A 16,645-nucleotide genomic window follows, 5' to 3' on the forward strand; every position below is an offset into this window, starting at 1 on the left:
TTTTGGGTTAGTCCATGGTAGAGTGATTCCATAGGAGACTTGATAAGGGGAAAGATGGTGATTAGAGAATGGGGCAGGGACAGGAAAAGAGTTCCTGCGGGGACGGGGAAAACTATGTCCCTGTGTCATTCTCTAATGGTGTTGGATTTAGTGCTGGAGATTAGAGTTGAGTCAACACATAGTGCAGTGCTGGGAGAGTGCTTACAACCTTTCTGTTGTTGGGAGGACAGCGGTCATTTCCCAGTGTGTTTACTTCTCTGTGACAGATCACTGTACAGTGTCCAGGCTGGTGTATTTTCCCCTTCAATTCCTCAGTGTTGCCATAAGGCAATTGAGCTCCTAGCCTTGCGTACCACAGTGTTGTCTTGACGTTCTTCAGTATCGCCTCTGTTGACTTAGACTCTGCATACTGCCCAATTTTCAACATTTCTCTCCGCTTTCTGAAGTGCGAGTTTGCTCCTAAGCCTTAGAATGACACGTTCAAAGGCGATGTTGCTGCTTTTAATGTTATCTAGGTCTCCCCCGTGCCTGATGAGCACAAGATGTGTCTGGCAAGGAGCAGTGCGAGAGAGATTGCCGGCTTCCTGGAAACTACTGGCTTACGTCTGCGTTCATTTCTCTTGCCTTGCTCAGGATAAACACATTTTGTAACCAGAGTCAAGACGAGACCGTGTTCCAGAGCAGTTAAAGGTGCTAAGAACAATTACCTAGTGAAGACTAATTGGCCCCTCTCCGTGCAATTAGCATTTTAATTGGAGAATTAAAGGTTTCTGCATATTAAGGATTTCTTGTGGCGCCTGTTTTGTCATCTGCTGCAGTAACAGATTAGCATTTAGAAGACAATATGCCAAGTGGAAATATTTACGTCAGGGGAAAAAATGAGTTCTCTAAGTGAATTTGAACAATTTTTTTTTTTTGACTGGTGGGGGAGGTTGCAGCTGTTTTCTGCTACTTCTGTTTCATACAGCCCATTTGGAGCCAGACTGGAAATGGGGGCGTGACCCTTGTATTCGCAGTCCAGGGATTTTGCTCAGACACACACTGACTATTATGCCGACAGTCCCAGACCAGAGGCCTCCTTCTGAAACCTGATAACCATGAACGCCTAATTGGCCATTTAAGTGTCACTTATGGATGGCTGCAACGTCCCTTTCCCCTACCCTCACTCTTAAAGCCCTGAGCAAGTCCTTTGCAACGGTGACCCGTCAAATGCACGCAGGACAAAGGCGCCCCGACAATTGGGTGAACGACAAATGCGTGCACTGAATGTGAGGTGACCCATCAAATGTGCTCCGTCTTGGATACTATTTTGTCTTTTTGAGGGTTACAAAGTAACCCTCTTTTTTGAAGGGGAGACCCCCCCATTACACTTAAAATATTCACTGGTATCTAGTGTTAGGGTTACATTATGATTATGGGAACTCTTTACATAAGTGGATATCTGGAAGGCCCTGATTTGCCGAGACTCCTCAGGCCCCTCCCAAGGGACGGGCCCTGAGGAGTCTCGGCAAATCAGGGCCTTCCAGATATCCACTTATGGGGCGGTATTGTCACGCGCGCACTTGTCGGGACACAATTGTCCTGCGCGGATTTGTCGGTGTGACCTTTGTAACATTCCTAATCAACCCAGGAAACAGAAGTTGGTCTTTGTAGGTTACAGACGTAAAGATCTTAATAAGTATACTCTGGAGGAAAGGCGGGAAAGAGAAGAGACGTTTAAATAACCATATGGCATAAATCAGACACGGGCAACTCCGGTTCCTCGAGGGACGGAATCCAATCGGGTTTTCAGGATTTCCCCAATGAATATGCATGAGAGCTATTTGCATGCACTGCTTTCAATGCATATTCATTGGGGAAATCCTGAAAACCCGATTGGATTCTGGCCCTCGAGGACCGGAGTTGTCCACGTCTGGCATAAAAAGTGGTATAATAAAGCAGGGGGTAGTCCACCTTGGTTGCCGTCTTGGTTGGGGCATCAGAGCTCCTTCCCATGCGCAACGTATGTGCCTTCACCCCCCCCCTCCCTGTACCTCCTAGCTGTTTGCCGATGGGGGGGGGGGAGGCGAGAGAGAGAGAGAGTGTGTTAAAGAGTTAAAAATAACGTCGTCGGGACTGTGCACAATGTGCATTGAAAAAAAAATAAACTGAAGCGGTGTTTGTGGATGACATAGGTTGAAAACCCTTGTAAGGGAATCATTTTATATATCATTTGCTCAGGGTATAGAGTCCTAAACTTATGCACATACATCCTGCATAAACATTGCCTTGTCTGATTTGGGGGGGTCTCTTGCTGAGCTAAGTGCTAATGTGTGCTTAATGCAGGAAAAAATGCCCTAATGTAGGACATGCTAAAGCGGGTGCGTTAGTTTTTTGTCATTTGCAAGCGCTAAGTGCGTGGTATTTTTTGGAATGGGGGGCGGAGTATATTAGGGCAGAAAATGGGCATGGAAGTCCCATACAGCGAGAGCTCTGACAGCATGCATTAATTGAATAACGCTGACTTAATAACAGGAAAGCCATTTTTGCCTCCTATTTCGGCCTTGGCAAAAGCAAAATTTGAGGGATTTGAAAACTGAGGGGAAATGGGTGACGCGGAGGGAGGGAGGCGGGTTGTTTTTGTGTGCATTAGGAATGGAGCAGGAGAAATGACAGATGGAAGCGGTAAGAAATCGGAATGTGGGAGCGGAGAGCTAGCACTTAATTCAGAAGTATGCAGGAGGAGCTCCGAGATGGGTTTTAAAGAGCAGTGGGATGGATTTATACTGGCTCATGAACAGGGATGGGAAGCCAAATGAGCTTTCTAAGGCCAGGCTAAAGGAAACCTAAGAAGATCGTGTTTTTCTTGTAAGAATCAAGCAGCTACTACTCCTATTAATTATTTCTATAGAGCTACCAGATGCACGTAGCGCTGCACAGAGTCACAAAGAAGAAGAAAAACAGTCCCTGCTCAAAAGAGCTTACAACCTAAACAGGCAAGACAGACAAGCAGGATGTCATGGATACAGTTAAGAGGAATGGTTAATCAGCTGGCTTGTACAGGACAATCAAGCCATTGTGACATCACTGATGAGGTTGGCTCTTATTGGGGGAATGAGGCATTATGACATCACAAGCTCAGCCCTGCTTCCCAAAGACAAACAAGATGTCATGGATACAGTTAAAGGGAACGGCTAATCAGCTGGCTGGGTTGGAGGGCAGAGGAGTAGGGTTAAGGAGTGAAAGCTATATCAAAAAGGTGGGTTTTCAGTCTGCTTTTGAACAAGGCAAGGGGTTTGGACAAACTTGGGTCATTTATTCCAGGCATAGGGGGCAGCTAGATGACGGGAACAAAGTCTGGAATTGGCAGTGGAGGAGAAGGGTAAGGTTAAGAGTGACTTATCTGAGGAACAGAGTTCTCTGGGAGATGTTTAAGGAGAGAGAAGCAAGGAGAGAGATTGAGGGGCAGCAGAATGAACACTCTTGTAGGTCAGCAATAAGCTCTTGAACTGTATGCGATGAAAGAGGGGGAGCCAGTGGAGTGACTTAAGGAGAGGGGTGACAGGCGACTGCGGGATACCAGTTAGGAGTAGATCACAGTAATCTAAGCGTGAGGTTAGAGACTTAGAAACTACAGATTAAAGAGCTGCAGTATGGAGCATGTAAGGAACATGAAGGCACGAATAAGACTCTGGCAGAAGAAAGGCAAAATATATGCCACATGTGGATGATGAAGAGGCAGCGTTTGTGCTTGGATGATATGTAAGTGGGAAAAGAAAACGGTCAAAAACTCAAAAGAACAAGGAGAGGGTGGCAAATGATGCGATGCCCATGCGAAAGTTTCAAATGATACCACCTGTTTGTGGTCTACTCGAGTGTTTTTTCCAGTTCTAAAAGTATCAGCATGCTCTTGAGTCCTTTAGCAAACTCCGGGTGTTTTCTTCCGCGATTTCGCTGTAGTATTTCTTGAACTGGAAACGTTACCAGATAACACGTTCACTAATTTTTCTCTGGTTTTCATTCTTCCAGGAGTGTATGATCGACGAGGACTGTGACAATGGAAAATACTGCCAGCTTGCCAACTTTGAATACAAATGTTTGGCATGCAAAACCCAAGATGACGTAAGTATTGCGTATGCGTATTTTGTATCAGTCATAACTTTGAAAATATTATAAAGGCAAATTGAATCGGAAATCCAAACCAGTGGATCAGTGTAGTGTAGCTGGGACCAAGGATTAAGATGGGCCCCTGGAACACTCCCCTCTGTCACACTTCTCTTAACCCACCCATGTTTTGATCTATCTTCACTTTCTCCTCTCTCTCTTTTTTTTTTTTTCTTTCATGTGGCAGAGTGAGGGTAGGAGGTGCCCCCCTCCATGCCCCTACCGCTCCTTCCCTGCCCCCAAGCCACAGTCTTGTCCTCCCTCCCCCCCATATACCTCTTTAAATCTTCCCCAATGTGAGCAGTGTCTCTGACCTGCTACTTGTGCCAGCGTTGGCTTTCCTTTGGCCGTCACTTCCTCGCCCTGCGACCCGGAAGGGAAAGGTGAGCCAGGCTGGTGCAGCAGCAGGCCAGAGAAGTTGCTCACACTGGCGAAGATTTAAAGAGGTACAGTACTCCCCCCGATATTCACGGGGGTTCCATTCCAGGAACCCCCGTTAATCTTGAAAAATCGCAAATACGGTTTTTCATGGGGGAGCCTGAAGAGGGCAGCGAGAGTGCAGCCTGAGAGTCGCAAGTGCAGGAAATCACTCGCGGTATGCTCCGACCGCCTCTTCCTGCACTAAGTCGGGCCTTATCCAATCAGGATCTGCGTGTCAGTGATTTCCTGCACTCACGGTGCTCTGGCTGCTCTCTCCTGCCTCTCCCGCTGCCCTCTCCTTGTCAGCGGTTAGCGGTCAGAAAATACCGCGGATGACTGGGACCACGAACCGCCGACCGCGAACGACCGGGGGAACACTGTATCAGGAAGGGGTGGAGAGAGTGAGCATGGCATGAGGGGAGGGGGGCGGAGAGTTGCTAGCATCTCCACCATGATGGCACCCAGGGCAGTCCATTTCCCCCTCCTCCATCATGTTCTCTCTCTTTATTCCTCCTCTTTTCCTCCCCCTCCCCCCCTTTTCCCAGTCACCTTTCTCTCGGCAGTTTACCTTCCTGTTTGCGGCACTTGAAGCCTAAACTCCTTTATATCCCTGTACTAATGCCCCCAGGGGTGTTTATAACATAACATCAAACATATATAACATAACATACTAGCAGATTTCTAGACCGCATAGCCATAAGTTCAATGCAGTTAACAAAAGATTAAGCTATGAAAAAAATACAGGAATAATATAATATACAGAAATCTAATTGATCAGAAATTTAGAAAATAGAAAAGTTTTCTAAAAAGTTAATAAGCCGTGGATCTAATTAATAATGGACGGGAATCTTTGTCATAGCAAGCTGCGTGGGAGGAAAGAAAATGCCCGGGATGTTTCTTACTTTTACAGCCCGTGGCTGAAGGGAACGTAAATAGGGCGTGAGATTTTCTACTATTCTTATGCGCCACAGTAACGAATCTGTCGGCAAGATATAATGGGGGCCTCGACCGGAAGCCAATGCAGCTCACAGTAGTAGGGGGTTACGTGGTCAGACTTCCTCAGACCATAAATCATTCTTACTGCTATATTCTGAACCAGGGCCAATCTAGCCAAATTTTTCTTAGTACTCGTCAAGTATACAATATTACAATAGTCCAGTATATTCAGAAGTAATGTCTGAACTAGAATTGTGAAAGCAGCGGCATCGAAGTAGGATCTGATGGTACGTAGTTTCCATAAGATAATAGGATCCCTTTTGAACCACTGCGTCAATCTGATTTTTCATGATCAAGGTCAAGCTCAAGAACATCTCCCAAGATTTTAATTATAGTGCTTATTTAAGGTATGACATTGCATTGATCTTTGTACAGGGCAGTAAAGAAACATTAGGAACAGTAATTTTTAACAACAAATTAGAATAGTACAGTTTTACAAACACATAAAAAGCAATAAATGAAAAATTGAGGTTTGTGATGGGGTAAGATGATGAGTGAAAGTTGTCTAGTCTTGGGTTAATTCAAAACTGGGTCGTCAGGTTTGGGGAAGAGGTGTGTTTTCAGGAACATTAACATCAGTGGAGGGAGGAGGGGAATTGTATAGTTTCTGGCTTAGAGGTTCGGAGGCTCATTTTTATTTTTAATGCTTTCTTCCAAAATGCTGAAAGGAGCGGCCGTTTCTTTCTTAATTTAAGGCTCCGACCTACTGTTCTGAGACACAAAGTTTTCTGGTGTCTGATTTTGACCTGGCTTTCTACATTTTTGTATGTCATGGTGCCTTGCAGAATTTTTTTAGTATCGAAAAAAAAAGTCACTCCTCTGTAGGTCTTCAAACATTAAATTCACATAAATGTAGAAGTATGTCAAACTCTCATGTAATGTAACTGCTGAAGTAATCTTAGCAGACACTTATAAACCTTTCTTTTCGGTTCCCTGATGCAGGAACGAAATGAGCTCCGTCCATTGGAACCTTTGATAGCAGATAAGTTTTTTTTAAGTATACAAGTCCTATTATAGCAACTGACTGTGTTATGCAGCTAACAAAAGGTTTTTTTTATGCCATTTAAAACATATGCGATGATTGGGGGGGGTGAGGTGATTTTCTTGGGGTTCGCCCCTTGTTTTTGCCTTCAAGAATCTGAGCATATTAATTTTTTGAAATATTCAGTGAACACTTCTACATTTATGTTAATTAATTAATTAAATTAATATAATAATTATTTAAATTAATTAATTTAAATTATTAATTTATGTGAATTAATTAATGTTTGAAGACCTACAGAGGAGCGACTTTCTTTTTGATACAAATCCTCATTTACATTTTCCTTACCATTGCTTTGGTTGCCCTTCTTCTTGATTGACTATGCTCTATTTTCTTAGCACATAAACCTATCCTGTTTGTAGCATTTGTCTCATGCCAGTGACTTAAACTCCTACTAATGGAAGGCTTGCGTTTTTTGTTTCTGCGCAGTGCTCTCGAGATGGCGAATGCTGTGGAGGGCAGCTCTGCGTGTGGGGTCAGTGTACCCTGGCAGCTTCGAAAGGAGAGAATGGAACCATTTGTGAAAATCAGCAGGAGTGCAACCCTGGACTGTGCTGCGCTATTCATAAAAGTAAACGCTTGTGGCCGGATTTTATTTTATTATTATTATTTTTTTTTTCTGTCCAAACTTTAGCAGTATTTTATTTTCGTTTTAAAGCCCATGCGCCCCAGAAGCCCAGAACGGATTACAAGGAACTATAAACAGTAGTTTTCAGGATCAATAACGGGCTACAGCAAATTTGAGATGGGTTTTGATAACATACGTGTTATGGGGAAACTAAGAACACACACGCTATAGTGAAACCTACATGCTACAGCAAATTTGAGATGGGTTTTGATAACATACGTGTTATGGGGAAACTAAGAACACACACGCTATAGTGAAACCTACATGCTACAGCAAATTTGAGATGGGTTTTGATAACATACGTGTTATGGGGAAACTAAGAACACACACGCTATAGTGAAACCTACATGCTACAGCAAATTTGAGATGGGTTTTGATAACATACGTGTTATGGGGAAACTAAGAACACACGCTATAGTGAAACCTACATGCTACAGGAACAATTTGTTTGTTTAACCCCGCCCTTATCCAGAGCGAATTACATATTAACATACAAAATAAGACACAACATTTATCAGACAAATCGCATCAAAACGCACTATAAAACAAAATACACATTTACATATAAAATTCAAATTGCATATGGTCATCAAGAGTGTGATCTCTCAGAGGGTTAAGGGGAGGGTCAATAGAGTGGGCAGACTTCATGGGCTATGGCCCTTTTCTGCCGTCATTTTTCTAGGTTTCTATGTTACACGTCGCATCAACGACAAAACATCATTTAAGGCCAAACAACTGGCCTAACCCTAAAATGCATCAAAAATATAAAATTGCATGTAGCATACAGGACCCCTCAATGACAAACATTTTTGTGGCAAATAGAACAGACCGGACCATCAAACCTCCGTGACCAGCACTCAACAGTAACCACTCCTTCTCCTTCAGCCAGACTCACTCTATATACTCAGTAACACGCTACAGGAACAGTATACAGTAAACCCCCCGCAAATATGCGGTTCGCGGACTCAGTAATTTGCGGTATTTTCCGACCGCCTCTTCCTGGTACTAAAATCAGGCTACACCAATCAGGAGCTGCTTTGACACGCTATCTGTCACTAATTTATAATGGGTGCTATTTGATAAATCTGTTGGTACACTATGGACTAAGGATTCAGTAAGGAAGTTCTTCTTCATCCAGAGTGGTAGAAAACTGGAATGCTCTTCCGGAGTCTGTCATAGGGGAAAACACCCTCCAGGGATTCAAGACAAAGTCAGACAAGTTCCTGCTGAACAAGGACGTACGCTGATAGGGCTAGTCTCGGTTAGGGCGCTAGTCTTAGACCGGAGGGCCGCCGCGTGAGCAGACAGCTGGGCACGATGGACCACTGGTCTGACCCAGCAGCGGTAATTCTTATGTTCTCTTTTCTAATTCAAAGCAGACACTTTCCATTGCACTATGTTCTGCAGAATTCCAGGTTAAAGTTTTTTATTTTTTTTTTTTCCTCACAAATTTACAGAGCTCACCCTTTTGTAATGTAAATTTCTAGTAACTAGTGTTGCTAGATTTTACTATCGTAAAATCCAGACCCGCCCTGTTCCACCCCTTCCCCGCTGCCTACTCTCGTCGGGTGTGTGCTTGACATCATCACGTGGCATCTGCGCATGCGCGGATTTCCTCCTGCCCGACGCAATTTAGAGGAGGCTTTCCAAAACCCGGACAAAGGTGCCGGATTTTGAAAAGCCATCCGGACCTCACGGACATATCCTCGAAAAGGAGAACATGTCTGGGGGGAAATCCGAACAATCTGGTAACCCTACTAGTATCTATACTGATCCTTCGGAAAACGAGATGCTTTGTGGTTTCCGACCACCTTAAGTGACATAAGAATTATCCAAAGAGATGCTACATCAACGATGGTTGGAGCAATATTTTGCTCGGCGCAGCATCAGCTGGTAGAGGGGGTAGGGGGTGAGGGAGAAGAGTGGGCCAAGCCTTGAGATTGGATTATTTGGCCCCTCCCACCAAAGAGATGTTGCACTGCCTTTGCATAAGTCTTCTGGACACCACCGTCAGATGTCGGCAAGGCTGCTGGGGTTGCAGCGAGAGAAGCTGAATCCATTGCTAAAGACAGATTTATTTCAATATTTTCTATAGCTGAGGGAAGCAGATGGCGCCTCAGATAACAAATGTATATTGCTCACTGCTTCTGACCACTGAAAAGCAAAGATCTGTTCAGAACATGAGGTAGTAATTGTGAAGTCGTTCATGCCAGTTATTTGTTTTTGGTTCCTTTTTACTTAGCCTAGGGCTGTAACTGAATCCTGAGTAAACCAAGCACAGAGTGTAGAAAGTAAAGAGCTTGGGAACTGGTACAGCAAAACGCCAAACCATGAAATGTGGCATTTCGCCAGGGACTTTTCCTGTTCCACCCTTTAGTAATATAATAATCATTGTATTCTAACTCAGGAAATGGTGCACAGAAGATCTCATTAATTTTAATATAATGAATCTAGTTATACATTATGATGCAATTTTTTTTTTCTAAAACAATTTATTCAAAGAACAAGTTGTACACTGGTACAAAATTTTACAGTAACATAGAAACTAAAATCCCAAGAAATGCAAAACTTGCATGAGTCCAGGTGTTGGTTCTTACAACACTGAAAAGGGAACCTGAGGAGGCCTCGACAAGACAATCAAGGTACAACAAAGGAATCGTGAGCTTGAGATGTCAGTAATTCAGCTACAGGTGTAAAGTTCACTTTATTGACAGTAGCACTGTGAAGTCTTCGAGTCCTCGCAGTGCTAGGGTCAATAAAGTGAACTTTGAACTTTACACCTGTGGCTGAATTATTGACACCTCATCCTCACGACTCCTTTGTTGTGCGTTGGTTCTTACAACCCAGACTCAACCATCAAAAATCACTCCCTAGCCAGTCCACCACTTCCTCTCCCCAGCTCCCCCCCCCCTCTCAACGATTAACAGTAGGCAACAAAGGTACCGCCGGTCTGTGCATTCTATTTAGAATTTGACTTTTTACAGTGAGGGGGGGGGGGGATAGAGTATCCAGATAAGAGGACCAAACAGACAAAAAGATCTTACTACGGCCTCAGAGAAATGAGCCGACAGATTCCCAAACCATTAAGAGGTGAAATGTATTTCTCCAATCCCAAATAGTGGGTGGGCAGTCTTGTAACCAATGATTTGGAATGCATTTCTCCCCCAGGATATAACTTTTAATAAGGAGCAAATTATCCCCAGCAGAATGTCCCCCCCAAAAAAAAAAAAAATAACCGCTAGCAAGAAAAATTAATCCCTTCAATGTGACATGGGAGGGCATAGCCCACTAGGGATCGGAAATACAAACGTACTTCTAGCCAAAAAGCACTGATTTTTGGACAGGACCATAGGCTATGTGCTGTTACACTTGAGGCATTTAGGTGTAGAGGTACACCCAAAATGAAAAGCCTGCTTCTGGGAAACATAACCCCCTGTGAATAACTCTAAATTGGCACCCATGATGCGGATTGCTTTAATGCATACAGAACAGCCTCTCGGTCTTTTGGCTATTGCTGAGAAAGGCATGACGAAAAATATCATGGCATCGGCGAGTTAACTGCTACTGTTATTATTATTTACCTTTTCTTACTTTGCTCCTCTTCAATACAGATCTTCTGTTTCCTGTATGTACTCCCTTGCCTGAAGACGGGGAGTTCTGCCACGATTCCTCAAATAAGATCCTGGAACAGATAGAGTGGCAGCTGGAACCAGATGGCGTGTTCGATCGCTGCCCATGCGCAGCTGGGTTGTATTGTCGGTCTCGGAGGTATGCTATTAAGAGACACACCATGCAAAACAGTCTGATTTTATATTCTGTAGGCACAGCAGGTATACACGAACAATGTGCAGGACGTACAGATTCCAAAGCAGCGTTTGGATTTCGGGGCAAAATTTGCTCTTTTTTTCCCATTCAGGTTCCCATTAATTGCAGACCCAAATCTGGGAAAACATAAAAACTATCCAACTGTGTTGTCTCCGGGTACCATTTCTCCAAACAGGTTAGTTTTGTGCATCGAAGGCCAGAAATGAACATCACTCCTAAGTCAGGGTATGTGAGTACTGCTAATGCTCACCGTAGTACTTGCATTGTGCTTTCTGGAATTTAGAAGCTGAAACATATGCTCTAAGTCAGGGGTAGGGAACTCTGGTCCTCGAGAGCCGTATTCCAGTCGGGTTTTCAGGATTTCCCCAATGACTATGCGTGAGATCTATTTGCATGCACTGCTTTCAATGCATATTCCCTACCCCTGCTCTAAGTGAACTTGTATGTCCATGTTGACACCCTTTGATCTTTACTCCTGAGATTACACACAGGAATAGCTTTCAACAATTCCTACTGGTATATTGATCCAAAAAGCAGTGTTTAAAGTACTTAAGTAAAAAGTAAATGCATTTTTTCGATACTTAAATAAATTTTTAATTTGTTTTACTTTTTACTTAAGTTAAAGTGCTTAAAATACTTTTTGAGTAAAACGTTGAAGTACTGCAATTATATCTACAATGTCTGTTTATCAAGATTTCCCCCCATCTTCAGCTTAATCTTCACTTTTAAAGTGACCCAACTCATCTAACCAGTTCCAACACAGTCAACTCCGCTGTTCTTACAGGCTATAGCAGGGATTTCAAAGTCCCTCCATTGAAAGCAGTGCATGCACATAGATCTCATGCATATTCATTGGGGAAATCCTGAAAACCCGACTGGATTGCGGCCCTCAAGGAGGGACTTTGAGACCCCTGGGCTATAGTCACTGAACAGCAAAATTTAAGATGAAATGATCCACCGTTTGTATGATGAGGTTTGCAATATCCAAAATCCTGGTTTCGGTTTTGCAGTTTCATTTGGTTTACTGAGGAATTGTCATTAACCCCTCCTTTTCCCTTATAACCTGGGATGTAGAGAGGGTGAGAGGCCGCCCCCCCCCCCCCGCTCCTTCCTGCCCCGATCTCACCTGCCACGTGCATGCTCCCCATTCCCTTCTTCTGTTCACCGCCATAAGTAACAACTCGATCACGCTCCTTACGACATGCTCCTTGGCACCCGGAAGTGACGTCAGCTGACACGGTCACGAGGAACATATTGAAGAAGTTTGCAGCAATCAACAACTAGAGGAATGGGGTAGGGGTGCCGGCGTCTCCACCAACATGAGCGCCCGGGGCGGGCCACTCCTCCCCACCTTACTATGCCATTGCTTATAGCCACAAGCATCAAATGTAACTAGGTAAATGTAGTAAAAATTGGCAAAATGATTACTTCAGTAAAAGTATTAAAAACTTTGATTTAAGCTTAGTAATTTAGTAACATTTCCTTAGTTGCTACACAACACTGCCAAAGAATTTTACACGCTACACAATCCTGTTTTCTCTAGCTCTACATGACTGCCAGGTTTGAAGAAAAGGTCAGAGCTTATCACAGGAGCCCCAGAAATAATGGTAAATAGATATTTGTGTCCTCGGACTCCTGCGACTTTAGTTTCTCTCCTGTGATTTCACAGTCAGAATGTGTATACACCTGTAAATTATGCAATTAACACTCGAAACAATGATACAATAGGGCAGTTTTGCAACCTTAAAAGATGTTAATGATTCACTTTAGAATAGGCAAAACTTTCTTTTATTGTTTTATTGAAAGCTTCTATACCGTTACTAATGACTGGGGAACCAATTCAGAATGGTTTGCATGAGCTTCTGTAAAGGTGTTACAATACAGAGTTAGGCCTGGATTCACTAACCTGCCCGATCCAGGTCCGATCTGGGCAGGTCCGATGAATTCAGGAACGAAAAATATGCAGATGGGGGTGATCAGAGGAATGCCGCCATCTGCCTGCACATATCGCTCTATAGCGATCCCCGCGCAAGTGTAGACCATCTGTAGATGGTCTGCGCATGCCCGCCCGAGACGTGACTTTTTTTTTTTTAACTTAAAAATTTTAGTTTTTAGCCCTGTGAGCCCGTGGTTTTATCCTGCTTTAAACCCGTGAGTTAAAACCACGGGCTCGCTGGGCGGGGAAGGGCAGGAGAACGGAAATGCAGCAGGAGAGATTCGGGGAAGATTTGAGGCAGAACAGGGCAGCATTCGGGGCAAGCAGGCAAGAGAGATTGCAGGGCAAGTTTCAAGTTTTTATTAATGCTTGATAAATCGCTTATTTAATTTCCTAAGCGATGTACAATTCAAATTAAAATGTGGGCAGCAAATACAGTGACATAAAATTAAAACTTACTAAGTAAAACAACACATGAGTCGTGAGGGGTAGGAGGAGAAAGTTACAATTTCTTTGCACGATATGAAAAACATAGAAGGGAAGTTAACACAAGGAGGGGTAAAATATAACATGTTGAGCCAGACAATTAGAAATTCTAAATAGCTGAGTCATAAATTAAACGCAGGAGAGATTTCAAGGCTTCCAGTCGGAAAGACGTTTTCGACTGGTCCCCAGCAGTCACTTCTTCGGGTAATCGGCCAGCCCAGTTGGATCGGAAATTTGGGGTGGTGAAATCGGGTCGCTGTCCAATTTGCATGCACGGATTCGAAGCGGGTCGCAGGAGAGGTAAGTGAATCAGGCCGGATGGAAATTTGATAGTAAAGGGGGTCGCAAACCGATCGGTACGTGATTGGTTTGTTTTGTGAATCTAGCCCTTCGTGTCTTCTGAGACAATTTTCAATCTAGACACATTTACACCATAATCAATCATGCTGAAATTTTCATGATTAAAATGCACGTTTGTTTTGTAGCCAAGTGCTATGTGAATCATGATGCGGGATTGGCTGTAGTTAGAAATTTAGTCATACTAAGGGGTTGGATTTCAAATACTTGTACTTTTTAAATACAGTGTTCTATATTTTACATGTGATGCAAAAACCGAGGAAATGAGCCCCAGGGGAAAACCAATCTAAAACGATCAAGTGGGGTTAGGAAATGTACACACCAGGGGCAGGTCAAATGAGTTAATATGTATTAAAATACAAATGTAACAAGTCTTTATCACGTATTCACTGTGTGTTATGGACCCGACGTGCTCCGTGTTTTGCCTTAGAAGCCTGCCTCAGGGTATAATTGACATCCAGCAGGTGGCGCTCTCATGACATTAAAAAAAAAAAAAAAAGTGGCAGTAAATAGGGTACAATACAGAGGCTAGAAAGTATATATTTTTATTTAAAAATATATTACTCGCTACGTCCTACTATTCTGAGCGAGTCACACTGTAAAAACATACATAAAATATGAACAAATACTGTTCACTCATACCTCAATATATCATCATAACCCTTTCTACTTGACATAGCCATCCATAAATGAAATGCTGCAAAATCACAGACTTAGACAAAATGTCTGTGGACTAAAATAGTTTATCACCTTTCTAAACTGAAGCAGACTTAACATTTCGTACACCAACTGGAAGAGCATGCCATACTATTGCTCCCTGGACTGCAAGCATCAACTGACGAGAACTTGCTAGCCTCACATTTTTGACAGACCTTATACCCCTGTCCTTTTATTTAAAGGGATATACTTTCTAGCTAGATGTCGATTATACCCCTGAGGAAGGCTTCTAAGCCAAAACATGGACTGTGTAGGGGCCATGACACACAGTGAATGTGATACTGGTCTTTTCAAGTTTATAAAAATTTTTTATACCATTTGGGGGCCAAGTGAATAATCCACTGGAAAATCCAGTGGCATTATCATTATTTATTTGGTATTTTGTTATTTGGTATTTCCATGAGAGCCAAGAGTCAAATCTCTTCTAATAATAATAAACTTTTGCTCATCATGACTGGGGTTGTCATACAGCAAATTATGAAAAATTGGGATTGGCTGAATTATAATTTTTGGTGGAATTCGTTATGCCAAATCTTTAAAATGGAACGGGTAATAGCTAATACAGCAAGGACATTTTAAGAAATTTAGGGATGTTTGGGAGCCATTAATAAAATATTGTATAGAATGAATATTTTCTTTCTTTGTTGATACATGTCCAGGGTGGTGAGTGGGAGAGGGAATATTTTATGATTTCTTATGCTTAAAAACAATTCTTGGGTATAAGGGAGGGTGTTATTTGATGTGAGTTAGATTTTGATGGTATATTTAGTGATGTTAAAGGATAATGTGATTGTATCTTATGTTACACTTGTTGAAAGTTTTTAAAAAAATGAATAAAGATTTAAAAAACCACCATATCAAACTTCTTGGTGGTTTATAATGCATCAAAAGGGCATAACAAAATATTATTAATAGTACATGATTTATATATATATATACATATACATATATATATATATATATATATATATATATATATATATATATATAAATAAAAGCAATTATCAAGACAAACAAAATTGTTAGTAAACTGGAACAAAAGGAAATAAGGTAGAACTACATAATAGGAAAGAACAGTGAAGGGGAGTCACAATAGGGAGGGGGACGTACTTTCTTTCGAGAAGAAAGAGGCAAAATTCAATTACTGAGTAAAAAATAAGAAAAGATCATCCTTGCAAGGGCAGTTTAAGAGTCCAAAGGCATCTTTAAACAAGAATGCTTTGAATTTGGACTTAAAATAAGTTAAGGAGGTAGCTTCTCTTACATGGCTTGGAATGGAGTTCCAGAGTGACTCATTTGACCTTTCCCATTTCCTAACCCCACTCTATTTTGCACGTACAGACTTCAATTTCCCTCCTTCCAAATTGTACTGAGCATCGGCTAACTCAAACACAGCTGCCTCCTGTGCACCCTCTGTTCTCTCATTCCTACTGTACTTTTAACTTTTTAAGGTACGGTTTAATATCGGTGTGTGAACACGAACCTTTGAACGGAACCAGAGACGCTGACATGGAAATCCCTTTGGAAGTTGAGGCTTTTCCATTCCTGGCTGTTGCTGATCTAGAAGCTGAGAAAATCATCGAGGAAGTAGAGAGTGAATTACTAGACCATGAAAAAAGTATAGGGCTACAAATGGACTCCCTGGTGCCTGACCTACCTTTTGAAGAGATTTAAATGTGTAAAGAATGGTTGCCAGACTAAATATTTTAGAAACATTAACTGTATAGAACATACGTCTTGTTTGTACAGGTCATAAATACATCTGCTGGATTGAAGTGCAATAAAACATGTTTCTGCATGTCTAAACAAAGATTTTGTTCATTGTGGTTTTTTTTTTTTTTTTAATTTGCTTCTAGTTTTAAGGCCATAAATCCAAACTCTAGCTTGAGCTGTAAATTGAGCATGTCTATAAATGTCACCCATTTAACATAAGAACATAAGCATCGCCTCTGCCAAGTCAGACCATAGGTCCATCGTGCCCAGCAGTCCGCTCCCGCGGCGGCCCCCCAGGTCAGTGACCTGTAAGTGATCCTTTACTTAAGACATTTTGTCCTGTATAGTACCCCTCTAACTATACCCCTCAATCCCCTTTTCC

General features: G+C 42.4%; 1 protein-coding gene across 5 annotated transcripts in view; it reads left to right on the top strand.

The window, feature by feature from the left end:
* DKK3 (dickkopf WNT signaling pathway inhibitor 3) overlaps positions 1-16,360 on the top strand; it is a 30,831-nt gene extending 14,471 nt beyond the window's left edge. For 3 of the 5 annotated variants that reach the window (XM_033928323.1, XM_033928321.1, XM_033928322.1), the window contains 5 exons: positions 4,009-4,101; positions 7,031-7,172; positions 10,841-10,997; positions 11,146-11,229; positions 16,002-16,360. In XM_033928323.1, coding sequence (XP_033784214.1) covers positions 4,009-4,101; positions 7,031-7,172; positions 10,841-10,997; positions 11,146-11,229; positions 16,002-16,224 — 699 coding nt within the window. In that variant the 3' untranslated portion in view covers positions 16,225-16,360. Of the gene's footprint in view, positions 1-4,008; positions 4,102-7,030; positions 7,173-10,840; positions 10,998-11,145; positions 11,230-12,597; positions 12,623-16,001 lie in introns of those variants that run through there. The other 2 variants (XM_033928324.1, XM_033928320.1) reach the window with 2 other exon arrangements.
* Positions 16,361-16,645: the final 285 nt, after the last annotated feature.

The sequence above is a fragment of the Geotrypetes seraphini genome, chromosome 19 (assembly GCF_902459505.1).
Source record: "Geotrypetes seraphini chromosome 19, aGeoSer1.1, whole genome shotgun sequence".
Taxonomy (NCBI): domain Eukaryota; kingdom Metazoa; phylum Chordata; class Amphibia; order Gymnophiona; family Dermophiidae; genus Geotrypetes; species Geotrypetes seraphini.